We start from the raw sequence: 17,056 nt of genomic DNA, 5'->3' as shown, positions 1-17,056 counted from the left end.
AATTCTTAATCCATGGAATGAAAATTACGAGAACCGATTTCAGCAGACGAAAGTTCAGACCAGCTACTATGCTATCGTTAGAGCTCCAGCGTATCAGAGAGGTTAATGTTCTTTACAATATTGTCTTGTCAGCAGATGCCAATAAAATACTTGCGGTTGCAGATAGGCACTTGCGGATGCGATGCGGATAGCATTTGTGTTGTCCGCACAGACCTCTAGCTACGAGATACACTGCAGGCTGGATGGGAAGGCTCCGTATGGCAATGGCACTAATCAAAGCATTACAAAGTCCCAAGTCCACCGAACTGCTGTCCATGAAGGAGAAGAGACTGTGAGATAAGTGAGGGAGTGAGAGAGAAGGGAGTGTGAGAAAGTGTGAGAACGTGAGATAGTATTAGAGAGTGTGAGAGAAGAGAGAGTGTGAGGAAGAGTGAGAACATGACGTAGTTTGAGAGCGCGTGAGGGGTAGAGAGAACTGGAGAGTGAAGAGCGAGAAAATGTGAGAATGAGTGAAAGTCTGAGAGTGAGAGAGAAGGAGAGAATGAAAGAGATGGAGAACGAGATCTCAATGTTACTTATTTTCTGTAGTGCAGCGTATTTTATCTGATTGTATTTTCAGTGGGCGTCATTTACCTTGAAAAAGCCTGCGGTGGAACCGCCACCATAGGTGCCGTACTTGATCTTGGTCTGTTTGGCCAGGTCTTCGACGCCCTCGATCGGCGCGTCCAGCTTACTGTTGGTGAGGAACGCCGCCAGGTTGGCCGTGTAAGAGGCGATCATGATGAGAGTGAAGAACCACCACATTCCCGCTATCAACCTCGTCGACACAGCCCTGCAACACCGGGTATGGTCATCAGACGCAGAGCTGCTGATAGACGAGCGAATTGATTCTCTCCCCTTTGTGATAGGCAGATTCCTAGCCTTGATCAAATTTTATTTTCTTCAATTTAGGTAAAATCGACCTGAACAAGTCCTCATGTTTCAAGGCGCACCGTATTTAATTTCGACAAGAAAATGTAATATGTCGAGGTAGAGTATCTGCAATTTTGCTTTTAGAAACGAATGAAAGAAGTTGGTATATTTTTAGGGTTTGCAGTCGAATCCTAACATCAGATTCTGAATGTCCTCGTATTCCACCCAGTTCACCTCACTTAAACAATGCTCGGCTGCAGCGGAATTTTCCGGTTGTTGAAGTCTTTTGTGGCGAATTTACCACAAAATGCAGAATTTTATACACGTCGGGCAACGTTAGTCGCAAATCATCCTTCTGATATCCAAGGAGCGCTTTTATCTTGGATGGTACACAATGAGTTTAGCGCAATTTCTCAAACAAGCACTGAACTAATTAACTATTAATGATCCAGAAATTACTAATTCAACTGGATTTCTCAGTACATCGATTTCTTTGTGATAAGGATAACAGTCAACTTACTTGGGCAGAAGATCACATCCTTGGCCCATAAGTGAACCAGTGGAGAACCAAAAGATGTTGATCATGTTGAATGTGTTCTCCAGCTCCGTGGGGTCTGGATCGCAAGGGTGGCTCTTGTCCCACTCACCAGGAGCCATCCTAAAAACAGATAATGGCGCCGTCAGAACCATTCAAAAATTTCCAAATTTATCTCTATCGTACCTGGCAGTTTTCATCTTTATTCATTAAAACGAGAGAATTTTGAAATCTTGGATTGGGATTGTTTCTTCTTAGTTTAGATCTGTAACTTTTTGTTTAATGGTTTTAAAATTTTTCTGAGTAGTCTATAGAAGCAAGATGGACGCGTATGCCGATTCGAAAACATTTTCTACTCGACTAGCACCTATGGAGAGACACGCCGGTTGCCTGCTTCCAGGTATAATGATGTCACACGCCATGCCACTTATCTGTTAAGCTGACCCGGCGAACTCTGTTCCTCCTTAAAGCCAATAAATAATCAGATTTTGGATGTTAAGTTCAATTTTTTATTAGGAAATACAAATAAAAAAATTAAGTGTTTTAATGATTCTTTATTCTTTATGTTTTTTGGTGCATAGCTTCCACTCTTCAATTAAGCACCTTGTGATACATGACATTTTTTGTTTTATCATCAGGTGCAAGAACAAACAACGCAGACGGTCTTCCGACGCGTGAACATGCCACATATAACTGACCATGTGAAAAACATGGATATTCCAGATTTAAACCACAAACTTTCAAGGATTGGCCTTGTGATTTGTTAATGGTCATGGCGAATGCAAGACGAATCGGAAATTGAAGTCTTTTAAACCCAAACGGCATATCGGTTGGAACCATCGCGATCCTCGGAATGAGAACTTCCTCACCTTCGAATTTTCCTTTGAGTATCGTCGTGTAAATAACATTGTTCATCAATTTACTTACCACCAAACGCGTACCGTTGCACAGTTTTGTTTGGTTTATGTTTCGAAGCATGATAACTACGGAGCCAACTTTTAGGCGTAAATTGTGCGATGGTAAGCCAAGCACATCCAAGGAGTTTAAAAATTCAGTTGGATAGTTGGTGGCTTCATCTTCATTTGTTACACAGTCAATAGATTTGAATGAATGCATTTTACCAATGATCTCATTCTGAATTATGTAGTTTAGGTCATCTACATCTTTATTCTTAGTCGCTAAAATTGCTCGTTTACTCAACCATTCATTACTTTTGTAGTTAGTAATGATGTTTGGGAATACTTTGTTGACAAGTTCGTCTTTCGATGAGACAAAGTTACAGAAATTATGAGGAAATGAAATCAACCCGCTCTGTTCTTCGACAGGTACTCGACCATTACCGATAGTCAGCAATTGCTCAGAGATATCTTCAGCAGATGTATCATTAAGCAATGCAACTCTCATCTTTGTTGTCAGCTGAAGTTTCTTCACATAGTGCCATAGATTCGATGCAAGGATTTTCCAACCGAGCCGTTTCACAGGCTGCCTCACTTTGCTCTTGTGATTGAGAAGCACGAAGTCGAGCCCTACTAACGCGGCGCTCTTCACAGGCAATTTGTTGTTCTTCTTCAGTCATTTCATTCGCAATGTTTTGTATCCTTCTTGCATTAAGGCTTTGTCGAGAAATATTCGATCGTCTTGGTCGCGGAATTGTTAATGATGATTCGAAGAAAATACAAATTATTTCTTTAAATTTTTAATTATATATATATTGATACTTAACTACAGACGTTTAGCTGTCATCTGCTTTTTGTGATTCCATGTCAGATGTGTTTTTGTTATACCACGTTTTATAGTGACGTTTAGCTGACATTTGCGTTTTGTTATTCCATGGCAGATGCGTTTTTGTTATACCACGTTTTATAGTGGTCGAACGGGATAAAAAGTATCATATGTCCGTCCGCCAATTTTTAGCCAAATCGGTCCAGTCGTTCTTGAGTTATAAATAGTGTAACTAACACGACTTTCTTTTATATATACATCCTCACATGACACATCACACCTCCTTTTAGTGGTGTCATCACGACCATCCCTATCGCCCATCGCCCATTCCCTTCCCCTCACCCCGACCCCTCCTAATCCCCACCCCTCTCCTCTCCTCCAATCAGAGGCTAGTATTTTACCTGCTATTAGAATGAAACAATTAATCACAGTGTAGTATTTAGTGGCCATTAAAATGAAACAGCCAATCGCAGTGTAGCCTGTCTATGCTCAAAAATATCAGAATTCTTTGTGCCATAAATATTTATCGAAAAAATTACATGAAGGACGTAATGTAACTTGCAGTATTTACAAATGTAAAATACATCAGCAGAAAATACACACACACACACACACACACACACACACACACACACACACACACACACACACACAACTGTTTACATCAAGTATTACAGCGCTATCTCCATGTCTAAAATACGTAACGGGTGTTGGCAATTTCATCTGAGGCTATGTTACTGGTGGTTCATAGAAAGAACTGACATCGCCGGAGTGTTTATAAGTTTACCAGCAATGTTTCATTTTAGCAAGCAACAATTCTTAAACTAGAAAAATACATTCGATGATACTGACTGGCAATTATTGATTTATACTGCAAATGATACAGACCTTCCAGAAACTAGAAACTCTGTAAAACAAGCAACTTTCGAGGAAAGCGTTATTTATCTAAGTACTTCATTTCTCTAAATAAGTCTTCAGCTTCAATTACAGCCTCCGTAGATGGAGGCTGAATTGCCTTGCTAAGAAACTACTGCTATTAACTGCAGTAGTTTTACAGATAAAAACTCATGTTTGTTCAGCTAAAACCGACATCAAAGTCGACCAGTATAGGGACCCCTTGCTAGGGTATTCAATGAAATTACGTAGTGGAGAGTAGTAATACACATTCATGTAGGTAAGAAACGACGGTAGCTATGCTTTCAACTACCTGCTTCCCAAGTCTTCCAGATATTATAGTGATCCCGTGTTGGGGGTATAAACTTATAAACAGTGGAAATTACAATGCCAAGCACACAATTAGTAATAGTAGACACAAAAAATAAGCATTCACGACTGAAATGGTATTCTAAAACCAGAAGCTGACAGCGTATCTGCAGTAACTTGACAGTGTATGCGCCATAACTTAGATCCTAAAACCATATTGTAACACAAGAGCGACAGTGTATATGTGCAGTGGGTGTCAGCTACCGGGGGAGGGAGATTAGCTAATGTGGGGCGGGGGGTCGGGGGGGTGGGGTGGCAGCTACAGGGTCTGATGATGTAAGCTACAGGACAGGGTAGGTATACTGTTATATTAAGGATATGGTACCTATACTGTACAAAATTTGCCCACTAAATGAAATTCACTGTCATTTCGATTTTATTAAAGCAGATACAGCTGTAAAAAACTTGGTTATCTAATGGAGATATCTCAAACATTAGAGTAAAATGTAACAACCTACTGTTTACAGAAGATGATTAAAAAAAAAAAAAAAATTGAAGATTGAGCACAATGTGTATTAATTCGAACGTTTCCACTGTGCGATAGGATAATATGTTAAACTTAACTATGATTTTAATGAGTGTGTGACAACGTGATTTAATGTATGACGATGTAAAAAATACGTTACAGATATATCATATATATCTATAGTTTCTTGTTTTTTGATTGTTGCGTCCTTAAACAGAAGAGAGAGAGAGAGAGAGGGGAGGGGGTAGTATAATATTTCACACAAGAATTTTTATGGTGTGTAAATCAGAGAGATGAAGTTTGCTGATTATGTAATGGCTCTGAGCACTATGGGACTTAACTTCTGAGGTCATCAGTCTCCTAGAACTTAGTCTACTTAAACCTAACTAACCTAAGGACATCACACATATCCATGCCCGAGGCAGGATTCGAACCTGCGACCGTAGCGGTCGCGCGGTTCCAGACTGTAGCGCCTAGAACCGCCCCGCCACTCCGGCCGGCTACTGATTATGGTGGTGTGATACTGAGACAGATGCGAAAATGTTGTACACCACATTTAGGTGTTGTGTGCACACATGTGAGAATAAATTTAAAGATAATGTAGTACAATAGTGACAGAAACATAGAGATAGATAAAATACAGAGGTCGAACATTATGCAGTGTGTGTGTGTGTCTGTGTGTGTGTGTGTGTGTGTGTGTGTGTGTGTGTGTGTATGATACGACCAGTTTATGTAATGTTTACATAATTCAATTGAAGCTTACGTAATACCACAGCTACAATGTGATTGGCTTCCCTGTATTAATGCCTGCTAAAATTCTAGATTTTGATTGGCTGCTTAATTTAAACAGACGCTAAAATACCAAGCTGACATTATTAAAAAGAGGCGTGTGATGTCATATTACGATGATGATGTAGATAGGATTGTGTGGCTCGTGGCTTCATTACCCCCGTAGGTAGGCAACAGACGTGCCTCCTCCCGGATGCTAGTCATGTGAGAAGTGTTTTCGAATTAGCATAGCCTTCGCACTGAAGTAGGTTATATTATGAAGGCCATTAATGTATCTGTATTGGTGAGTAAACTTTTCAAAATTTTTATTTTACATCGGATGTTATACAGGATGTAACGGGAATAAGTATATGTATTTTTATATGTGGTACATTAATATGTGCACACATACACTGATGAGCCAAAACATTATGATGATCTGATTAGTAGCTTGTTTTTCTAACTTTGGAACGAAATGCATCGCTGATTCTACGTATCAAGGATCCCACAGTTAGTTCGTAGGTTGTGGAGGTGGCATTAGATCTCTAGGCACAGATCATGAAATACGCGTACGTAACGGACCGCTGATTTGCTTTCGCAGTGATGGCGTCCGATAGCGACCCAGATGGGCTCCATAGGATTTACATCAGGCGAATTTACTCACTGAGACATCAATGGGAGCTCACTATAATGCTCCTCAAACCATTATAGCACGGTTATGGCTCCGAGACGCGGACAGTTGTACTGCTGAAAGATAGTCGGGGAAGATATAAAGCACGAACTGATGCAGGTTGTTCGCAGCTGTCAGCATATTCCCATTACTACCACAGATCCCACGAAAACGGAGGAGAATGTCTCCCATAGCACAATACTGCTCACACCATCCTGCATCCGTGGCGCGATGCACATTTCGAGACGCCGTTTACTTCGTTGACGGCGTTTGAGGAGACGACCATCGTCCTGGGGCTGCAAAAATGCGATTTACCCGAAGCGCCGATACGTTTCCGTTGATCAACGGTCGAAGCCCAATGGTCCTATTCCCACTCCAACTCTAATTTACGATGTCGTTGGGTCAACATGTGGGGGTGGTCTGCTGCGGAACTTCATGTTCAACAATTTAAGACGAACGGTGTGCTCCAAAACACTTGTGCATGCACCAGCATTATGCCCTTTCGGCAGAGATGCCACAGATCACCATCTGTCATGCTTCACAGAGCAGAAAATTCTTCGAACACACGTTCTGTGAAGAGTCGTGGACGGCCAACCATTTAGAGCCTGGTGGTAGTTTCACAGTCCTTCTATCTCTTCCCGTAGATACTCACGACAGTAGCCCGTGGACACTCGACCAGATTCGCCGTTTTTGAGATACTCGTTCACTGTCTCTGAGTAATAAGTATCTTCCCTTTGCCAAAGTAGCGTATCTCAATGGATTTCCCCATTTGCAGCGCATCCTTTCTTGCTGCGCCGTGCCCACAGTTCCACCAGCGGCATCCAACGTCGCGGTGGGCAGCAGTCATAATGTTTTGGCTTCACATAAACGCGTCAGCCGGCCGCAGTGGCCGAGCGGTGTTAGACGCTCCAGTGCGGAAACGTGCTGCTGCTACGGTTGCAGGTTCGATCCTGCCTCGGGCATGGATGTGTGTGATGTCCTTAGGTTTAATTAGTTCCAAATCTGGGGGACTGATGACCTCAGATGTTGAGTTCCATAGTGCTCAGAGCCATTTGAACCATAAACACGTCACAAACTCTACAACCCGATATTTTCTGGATGGTCGTACTACACCAGTAAGTGGACTACGACTGACACTATAGACTAACTGTACTGCACACACACGTCCACTCTTCAACACCCGACCTGCTATCCACAGGGAAATAATCATTAATATCTTGCTCTTGCCGCATGACCTTGGAGGGACTAATCATCCTAAAATCATACGACTTGTAATTGATATATTATTAGTCCGAAAATGACGTAAGTATTGATATAATGTTGTTCAGGACGTCGTCCTCAACCAGCAATAGAAATATCTGCACGTGTACAACTCACACCGTGTTCTATCTATCTATCGCTTGCGCCTTGTCCCGCGGTTACGCAGGGTCGGCCATGGTTAATCGGATTTGGCATGTTAATGGTAAGGGGTGACCGGATGCCCTTCCTGCCGCCACCCTGTACCCCCCAGGACGGAATTAGTGTACTCCAACTCTCTGTGTCTAGTGGAATCCATGAAATAGTGCGAATGTGTTCAGATGTCTGCGAGATGTGTAACTGAGGCAGAACGTGGGGACCAGCCCGGTATTCACCTAGCGGGATGTGGAAAACCGCCTAAAAACCACATCCAGGCTGGCCAGCACATCGGCTCTCGTCGTCAATCCGCCAGGCGGATTCGATCCGGGGCCGGTGCGCGTACCCGAGTCCAGGAAGCAGCGCGTTAGCGCTCTCGGCTACCCTGGCCGGTACCAGTCACACCGTGTATGTATATTTTTTTGGGATATTGAACAGAATTTTACATGAGCAGTTGTTTATCTTAGAATCTCTTATGAAGCGAATCCTCAAGAAGACTTGAGCTGATGAGCCAAAACATTATCTGTTTAATAGTATGTTGGTCCACTTTTGGAACGCAATGCAGGACCGATTTTGCGTGTAATGGTTTCGGTAAGCCCTTGATAGGTTTCTGCATGTATGTGGCACCAAGTGTCTATGGACAGGTCTTTCCATAAATTACGGTCCGGTGGTTTGTGGGTGCCAGATTGCGCCCGACATGTGTTCCACTGAGTTCCAATCACGCGAATTTGGTGCCGAAGACATCAGTGTGAGTTCACTATCACGCTCCTCAAACCATTGTAGCAGGATTCTGTCCTTGTGAAATGGACAGTTATACGGCTGCAAAATGGCATCGTCGCTGCGAAAGACATCAGCCATGAAGGGATGAAGGTAGTCCGTGATAATGTTCACTTGGTACAGAACTTCCACGTTGCCTTTAAGTACTATCACAAGTCCCACGGAAGCCCAGATCAATGTCCCTTATAGCATAATACTGCCCCCAAGCAGCCTACGCCTATGACGAAGTGCTTGTTCCGAGCAGCAGTTCGCGAGAATGACGCCGTATCCAGACACGACCATCGACCTTGTGTTACAAGAAATTTAATTAACAAGAAATGTAATCAGACGAGGCTACACGTTTCCATTGATCCGAGGTCCAATCGCAATGATCCCGTGCCTGGTGCAATCGTAATTGATTATATCATCGAGTCAACATGGGAACACGTAGGGGTGGTCTGCCCAGAGCACCATGTTCAGTGTGCCCGGAATGGTGTGCTCAAAAATACTTCTGCCCGCACTAATATTGTACTGTGTTGTCGGATCTGCCATAGATCGCGCCTGTCCTGCTTTAAAGATCGCGCAAGCCTTCGCGACCTCCACGCCACCTGGAGCGGCTAGTCGTGGTTTCATTGTCGTTTCCTTAGACGCTCACGACTGCAGCAAGCTGACTGCTCACCTGCTTTGCTGTTTACCGGATGCTCTTTCCCTGGCCCCGGGCCACGACAATCTACCGTTTGTTAAGGTTGCTAATGTCAGTGGATTTCCCTCTCTGAGGCCCGTATCTCCACCAGAATAACTTCCAGTTCGTCTTTGCTCCTCTTGCATATTTTCCTTACCGCGAGCGCGCCTACGACGCCCCAAGGAGGCATTCAGATTCATGGTGGGCAGTGGCAGCTCTTTGTATGATGTAAACAATTCTGTCTTTCATTCACGTACCAACATAAATTAAAAAAATGGTTCAAATGGCTCTGAGTACTATAGGACTTAACATCTGAGGTCATCAATCCCCTAGAATTTAGAACTACTTAAACCTAACTAACCTAAGGACATCACACACATCCATGCCCGAGGCAGGATTCGAACCTGAGACCGTAGCGGTCGCGCGGTTCCAGTCTGAAGCGCCTAGAACCGCTCGGCCACATCGGCCGGCTTATAAATTAAAAACATATAGTTTCGAATGGCGTTAATTGTTGTCAATATGTAGATGTTTACTTGGCAGATATCATACACTGTCCTCTTTTCATCTATTGACAGTCTGCCGGCAGGTGTGGCCGAGCGGTTCTAGGCGTTTCAGTGTGGAACCGCGCCACCGCAACGGTCCCATGTTCGAATCCTGCCTCGGGCATGGATGTGTGTGATGTCCTTAGGTTAGTTAGGTTTAAGTAGTTCTAAGTTCTAGGGGGCTGATGACCTCAGATGTTAAGTCCCATAGTGCTCAGAGCCATTTTATTGACAGTCTGAAGATACCCACTTGTTGGTCATAGTGAAACGCCCATGTCATTGTGTCATACATAATATATAAAAATACAAGAACGTAATGAATCATTTAACAGCTATGGATAATATGCTGCTTTTTTTCACAGAGAGGAAACTCGAGAGCTTTACGTCAAACGTAGTCAAGTTTTTAGAAATAGAGCTTAGTATTTTTTTCCAAAATGTTAATGAAAAAATCTGTGGTGAATTTTATAGAATCAACCATAAAATACAGGAAGTTTATTTATGCATTTCAAATTTTTTTCAGAATTTGCTAACAGGGCTGATGTTTGGTAAAACTTCTCGTGGTACATTCATTATCCTTTATATAGTGCAAAAATTGTTTGTGTACTAACCTTGCCAATATGAAGAATATAACAGAGACTCCAAGATACGCTGTTGCCATGTAGATCCAAACGTCTATCGTGAAAGGATCCAAGAAGGAAAACAGATTAGGATCGGCCTTTTCTGGTTGCTTGTAGAGAATGCTTATTCCTGAAACATTGAGATGAGAGTGGAACACCGACTGAAGGAAAATCTATTCAAGTGCCACATCCAATAAACAATTAAAATGAAGAAAATCTCTTTATTGGCGCTGTCTCTGCGATAATATTAATCCACCATAACAGTTTAAAATTTGTGCCAGACCTCATTCGGACTGGGATCTCTTGCCTGTCGCGAGCGGTAACCTTAAAAGATTATGTAATTGCAATACTGGACCGATTTAACACTGTCGCTGACGTATCCTACTGTGAATAATGTGAGAAAAACAACACTGAAGGAACGATTTTTGTGGAGGCGTCGCGCTGTATCACAGACCACGGGATGCAACATCCATGAAAACACTTAAAACAGTGAAGCCATTTCAATTCAGTTTCACGCTTTTCTTTGAGTTCAGTGTTTTCACGAATATTAACGTCCTCGGGTCTTTGGTACAACCGGTGCCTACGCTGTATCCATTCCCTCGGCGGCGCTCTTCCTACATACCCGGTAGGAGAAACGCTAGTGTCAGTGCTCTGAAGTAAGGGAACAAAAAATCAGTCACTGCAATCATAAATCACTTGTGGAACGTGCTCGAAAGGGTTAATAGATTAAAGCAGTTGCTTAAAACAAGCAGTGTCCAGATTCCGGTCTGGCGCAAACTGTAGTCTCGATACATAAAGTACTGATGTGCACAAGATAGTGGCATAAATTAATGATTTTTCATAACATTTTACAATGAATTTTTTATACACCAGGGTAGAGTAATATACGAGTATGTTAGATCCGTGTCACCGGCTGGCAAAGAAAAAGTAGGTACGTTATTATGAGTGTTTGTCTCATCTCGCTTCGTTTAGGAGCTATTGTGTGTGTTTGCTTTTATCTAAGGGATGCAAAAATTTGAAAACAATTGTCTAATACAGGGTGGTCCATTGATAGTGACCGGGCCAAATATCTCACGAAATAAGCATCAAACGAAAAAACTACAAAGAACGAAACTCGTCTAGCTTGAAGGGGAAACCAGATGGCGCTATGGTTTGCCCGCTAGGTGGCGCAGCCATAGGTCAAACGGATATTAACTGCGTTTTTTTTTAAATAGGAACCTACATTTTTATTACATATTCATGTAGTACGTAAAGAAATATGAATGTTTTCGTTGGACCACTTTTTTCGCTTTGTGATAGATGGCGCTGTAATAGTCACAAACGTATATGTACGTGGTATCACGTAACATTCCGCCAGTGCGGACGGTATTTGCTTCGTGATACATTACCCGTGTTAAAATGGACCGTTTACCAATTGCGGAATAGGTCGATATCGTGTTGATATATGGCTATTGTGATCAAAATGCCCAAAGGGCATGCTACTCGATATCCTGGACGACATCATCCATGTGTCCGGACCGTTCGCCGGATAGTTACGTTATTTAAGGAAAAGAAGTGTTCAGCCACGTGTGAAACGTCAGCCACGACCTGCAACAAATGATGATGACCAAGTGGGTATTTAGCTACTGTCACGGCTAATCCGCACATCGGTAGCAGACAAATTGCGCGAGAATCGGGAATCTCAAAAACGTCGGTGTTGAGAATTCTACATCAACATCGGTTGCACCAGTACCGTATTCCTATGCACCAGGAATTGCATTGCGACGACTTTGAACGTCGTGTACAGTTCTGCCACTGGGCGCAAGAGAAATTACGGGACGATGTCAGATTTTTTGCACGCGTTCTATTTAGCGACGAATCGTCATTTACCAACAGCGATAACGTAAACCGGCATAATATGCACTATTGGGCAACGGAAAATCCACGATGGCTGCGAAAAGTGGAACATCAGCGACGTTGGCGTGTTAATGTATGGTGCAGCATTAAGGGAGGAAGGATAATTGGCCCCCATTTCATCGATCTCAATCTAAATGGTGCAGTGTATGCTGATTTCCTACATGTTCTACCGATGTTACTACAACATGTTTCACTGCATGACAGAATGGCGATGTACTTCCAACATGATGGATGTCCGCCACATAGCTCGCGTGCGGTTGAAGCGGTACTGAACAGCATATTTCATGACAGGTGGATTGGTCGTGGATGGCCCGCACGTTCACCGGATGTGACGTCCCCGGATTTCTTTCTGTGGGGAAAGTTGAAAGATATTTGCTATCGTGGTCCATCGACAACGCCTGACATCATGTGTCAGCGAATTGTCAATGCATGTGCGAACATTAAGGAAGGCGAACTACTCGCTCTTGAGAGGAATGTCGTTGCACGTATTGCCAAATGCACTGAGGTTGACGGACATCATTTTGAGCATTTATTGCATTAATATGGTATTTACAGGTAATCACGCTGTAACAGCATGCGTTCTCAGAAATGATAAGTTCACAAAGGTACCTGTATCACATTGGATCAACCGATATAAAATGTTCAAACGTACCTACGTTCTACATTTTAATTTAAAAAAAAATTCCTGTTACCAACTGTTCGTCTAAAATTGTGAGCCATATGTTTGTGACTATTACAGCGCCATCTATCACAAAGCGAACAAAGTGGCCCAACTAAAACATTCATATTTCTTTACGTACTACACGAATATGTAATAAAAATGGGGGTTCCTATTTAAAAAAACACAGTTGATATCCGTTTGACCTATGGCAGCGCCATCTAGCGGGCCAACCATAGCCCCATCTGGTTTCCCCCTTCAAGCTAGACAAGTTTCGTCTTTGTAGTTTTTTCGTTTGACGCTTATTTCGTGAGATATTTGGCCCGGTCACGATCAATGGACCACCCTCTATACGCGCCAGCGTGTTGTTATGTCTGACAATTCTTTGCATGACTGATTGCGATTTCTCATCATCAAATTATCAGACTACGTAAAAATGACGCTCTCCAAACCTTCATTTTCTCATTGAGGAGAAGCCAGATGTGTCGAATGTATAAGCTTTTCATCTGAAATCAAACTGATTTGCATCAATTTACTCTGTCATTGTGTAAAAGTATTAAGAGTTTGAATTAATTCACGGCGAAGAGAGCCAGTAGTTGTCCTAGCGCAGCGAAACAAACAGTGACACGAGACATGTTTCACATAAGAAACATTCGGATTGCAAAACAGTGTGCGAATCTCGGGTGGAATGAAAAGAACATACTACTTTAGTGCCTTGAGCGTATAACGTTTTGTAGTTACGGGAAGTGTTATTCTTCTTCTTTCATATCAAGAAATATTCTGTGGAAAGTCATTATTTGCCAATGGAGGCGTATGCAGAAGATGCTCTGTCGGAAATAACGGGCAGAGGTGACTCAAAGACAACGATTTTGAGATAAGTGACAAAATGCGTCCTGGACGGCGTGATATACCGTGAGTCGTGGCAACAGGGTCAAACAGTGAACGCTAAACGCTGCGAAGCACAATTACTCAGTCTGAACCGCTTTTGACACTGTACCACCCAAGCGCCTTGTAGTGACATTGCATGTTTACGGAATATAGTCGCAGTTATGTGACTGGATTCGTGACTTCCTATCAATGATTGACGGAATGTCATCGAGTAAAACAGAAGTGATTTCTGGCGTTCTGTGGTAGTGGTAGAGGCCCTTTGCTGTTCCTTATCTATATAAACGATTTAGGAGGCAATCTGAGCAGCCATCTTAGGCTGTTTGCAGATAATGCTGTCGTTTATGGACTAGTAAAGTCATCAGAAGATCAAAATAAACTGCAAAAGATTTAGAAAAAATATCTGTATGGTGCAAAAATTGGGAAAAATATCTGTATGGTGCAAAAGTTGGTAATTCACCCTAAATATCGAAAAGTGTGAGGTCATCCACATGAGTGCTAAAAGGAATCCGTTGAACTTCTGTTACGCGATAAATCAGTCAAATCTAAAGACCCTAAATTTAGTTAAATACCTAGGAACTACAATTACGATCAGCTTAAATTAGAAGGAACATATAGAAAATCTTGTGGGTAATTCTAACGAAAGACTGTGTTTTATGGACAGGACACTTAGGAAATGTAATAGATCTGCTAAAGAGATTACCTACACTACGTGTGTCCGTCCTCTTTTAAAATACTGCTATGCGGTGTGGGATCCTTACCAGATTTGATTGACAGAGTACATCGAGAAAGTTCAAAGAAGGGTAGCACGTTTTGTATTATCGCGAAACAAGGGAGAGTGTGTCACTGAAATGGTATAGGATTTGGGGTAGATATAATTAAAACAAAGGTGTTTTTCGTTGCGGCAGAATCTTCTCACGAAATTTCAATTGAGAGGGATCTACACTTGTATGTGTCTCCCGAATATGATAAGAATATTAATGTAAACTAAACTAAAGCTATGATAATATAAACGAGGTATGTCTCTGACAGGCTTTATAAAGTGGACCACTGACTGTGCACGACCGCAGAGCCAAAGATACTGCTTCTGGTCTGAGATTGTAGCGTTGGAGTAAGAGAGCGCTTGGCGCATAGTTGTAGGCAGCTGTCTGTTAGCGAAAGACGATGGAGTAGGCAGTTTTTGTGGTGTTAGATTAATGTAGGGATTACGAGAATATGTAAGCAGTAGTCTTCCCAGAAGCAAGGTAAATATGTTAAATAATTATGATTTTTGTCTTGCCAGCGCGTTAGTGTAGATGAGTTGGCTGATAATTTGTAATTGTTGAGTAACCCCAGAATATATGTAAACTGATTTGATAAAAGGGCTAGTTAGATATTTCATTTTTTAAATGTTTCTAAGATTTGTTAACAGAACTATATGTAATTTGATGATGGTGCATTTATGCTGGTGTTATTGAGATTAGATAATACTGTGTACATCTCATTTTTTATGGATCAATTAATTAGCGGGATATAGTATTCTAACCACTCTAACTTCAGTTGAAGATGTTTTCGAAAATACATACTTAACTTGCAATATAATTTTGCTAAAAGAATTCAGTGTTAGTAACTCACCACAATCAGCACCGCGTCCCTGTCCAGGTCAGACGTTTTTCAAAGAAGTTGGATTTTTCATAAATGTTTTCATTAATTACCCAAAACAGTTTAATGTGCATTTCAAAGCATTACAGTCACCATTGCACACCGCAGCCTGGAGGTAGCACATTTATATTTTTTTGAGAGACCAGAATATATCGCGTTCCACCTTTGCTGTTATAGAGGTAAGATAATTTAATTTATTTGTTATGTGCACATGGACGAAAGTTATCAGTATCGAACAGAGCCAGAGGATTCAGTGCCTAAGGGGCTGAATGTATTTTGCAGTGATTGTATTTCTTTATTGGTATTGGGAGTTACATTACCCAAACTGTTCGTATAAAGTTTTTGCTAACAATAACACAGAGTAAGCACACCACTTGCACTTACAACACGCTACACGATAGTTTGAGTTTAGTATCCATTCCACAGTTCACACATTCATTCAATGTAATCGTAAAGTTTTCTTTTTTAAACAACGTTACACTAAAACAGAATATTATTGTGCACGATGTAATAGGTTCTGATTGTTGTCTGGCTTATGTCACGCCACAGAAGTTTGATCCCTTTCAGACGTCGTCTTTGCTCTGCTCTCTGGCGATGTCTTTTAACGATGCTGAAATATAATTTTCGAAAGCTATCTGTTTAATGTAGAGAAGGCTGAAATTAGTTTGACAGAAATTAGCGGCGATTTCTTGCTAGTTACTGCACAGTGAGCGTGGAAGTGCTTCTGCTACAGTATTCTGGGTTCCTGGGATGTGGACAGTCATAAAATTAAATTCCTGCAAATAAAGTTTCCAGCGACTAAGTCTGTCATGTGTGAATTTAGCTGATAAAAGAAATTGAATAGCTCTGTGTATTTGTGTGTGCTGTTGTGTGTCTGCCGTAGAGAAAGTGACGAAAGTTAGTGAAAGCTCAAACGACACTAACGCTTCGAGTTCAGTGATAGGATAATTTCTTTCACCCGACTAGCAAAGGCGATGTTTTTCTTAATAGTTGTACCATTTTCCTCTATTTCCTGAAGTACATAGACACCAAGAGGGGTCCTGGAGCTGTCTGTAGCAATCGAAAAATTCTTTGTCGTGTCAGGATGTGATAGAAATGGAGCGTTAAGTAAAGCATTTTTTAGACTGAGAAACTCGGACTGTGCTTGGTCATCCTACGACCAGATAGAACTTTTACCAGTAAGATGACAATCTAGGCGTATCTAGTGCAGAGTGGTGTATGAAACGGCGAAGAAATTGATCAAGCCGAGGAAGAAAAGAATGTTCAAATGTGTGTGAAATCTTATGGGACCTAACTGCTAAGGTCATCAGTCCCTAAGCTTACACACTACTTAAAGTAAATTATCCTAAGGACAGACACACACACATCCATGCCCGAGGGAGGACTCGAACCTCCGCCGGGACCAGCCGCACAGTCCAGGACTGCAGCGCTAAGACCGCTCGGCTAAACCTGAGCGGCAAGCCGAGGAAGATGCGACGTTGTTTTTTGGTAGGCTGAATTGTAATGTCACGGATGGCTTGTAGTTTGTAGGGTCGGACGCAATGCTGTCAGCTGAAATTACGTGACCTAGAAATTTAATGGAAGCATTGCCAAAATGAGAGTCCACGGCAACAACTTCTGTAAGAAAAGTTTGCTGTAGCACGCGAAGAAC

At 42.1% G+C, this 17,056-nt stretch overlaps 1 protein-coding gene across 1 annotated transcript in view; it reads right to left on the bottom strand.

The window, feature by feature from the left end:
• LOC124776227 (glutamate receptor ionotropic, kainate 2-like) overlaps positions 1-17,056 on the bottom strand; it is a 276,490-nt gene that overhangs the window by 63,730 nt on the left and 195,704 nt on the right. The window contains exons 12-14 of the mRNA XM_047251084.1: positions 10,317-10,455; positions 1,433-1,570; positions 634-832 (exon numbers count right to left, since the gene is read on the bottom strand). Of these exons, the coding sequence (XP_047107040.1) occupies positions 634-832; positions 1,433-1,570; positions 10,317-10,455 (476 nt within the window). The remainder of the gene's footprint in view (positions 1-633; positions 833-1,432; positions 1,571-10,316; positions 10,456-17,056) is intronic.

This window comes from Schistocerca piceifrons, chromosome 2 (assembly GCF_021461385.2).
Source record: "Schistocerca piceifrons isolate TAMUIC-IGC-003096 chromosome 2, iqSchPice1.1, whole genome shotgun sequence".
In the NCBI taxonomy this organism is placed as follows: Eukaryota; Metazoa; Arthropoda; class Insecta; order Orthoptera; family Acrididae; genus Schistocerca; species Schistocerca piceifrons.
The sequence above is the reverse complement of the archived record's forward strand: the minus strand, read 5'-3'. Positions and strand labels throughout refer to the sequence as shown.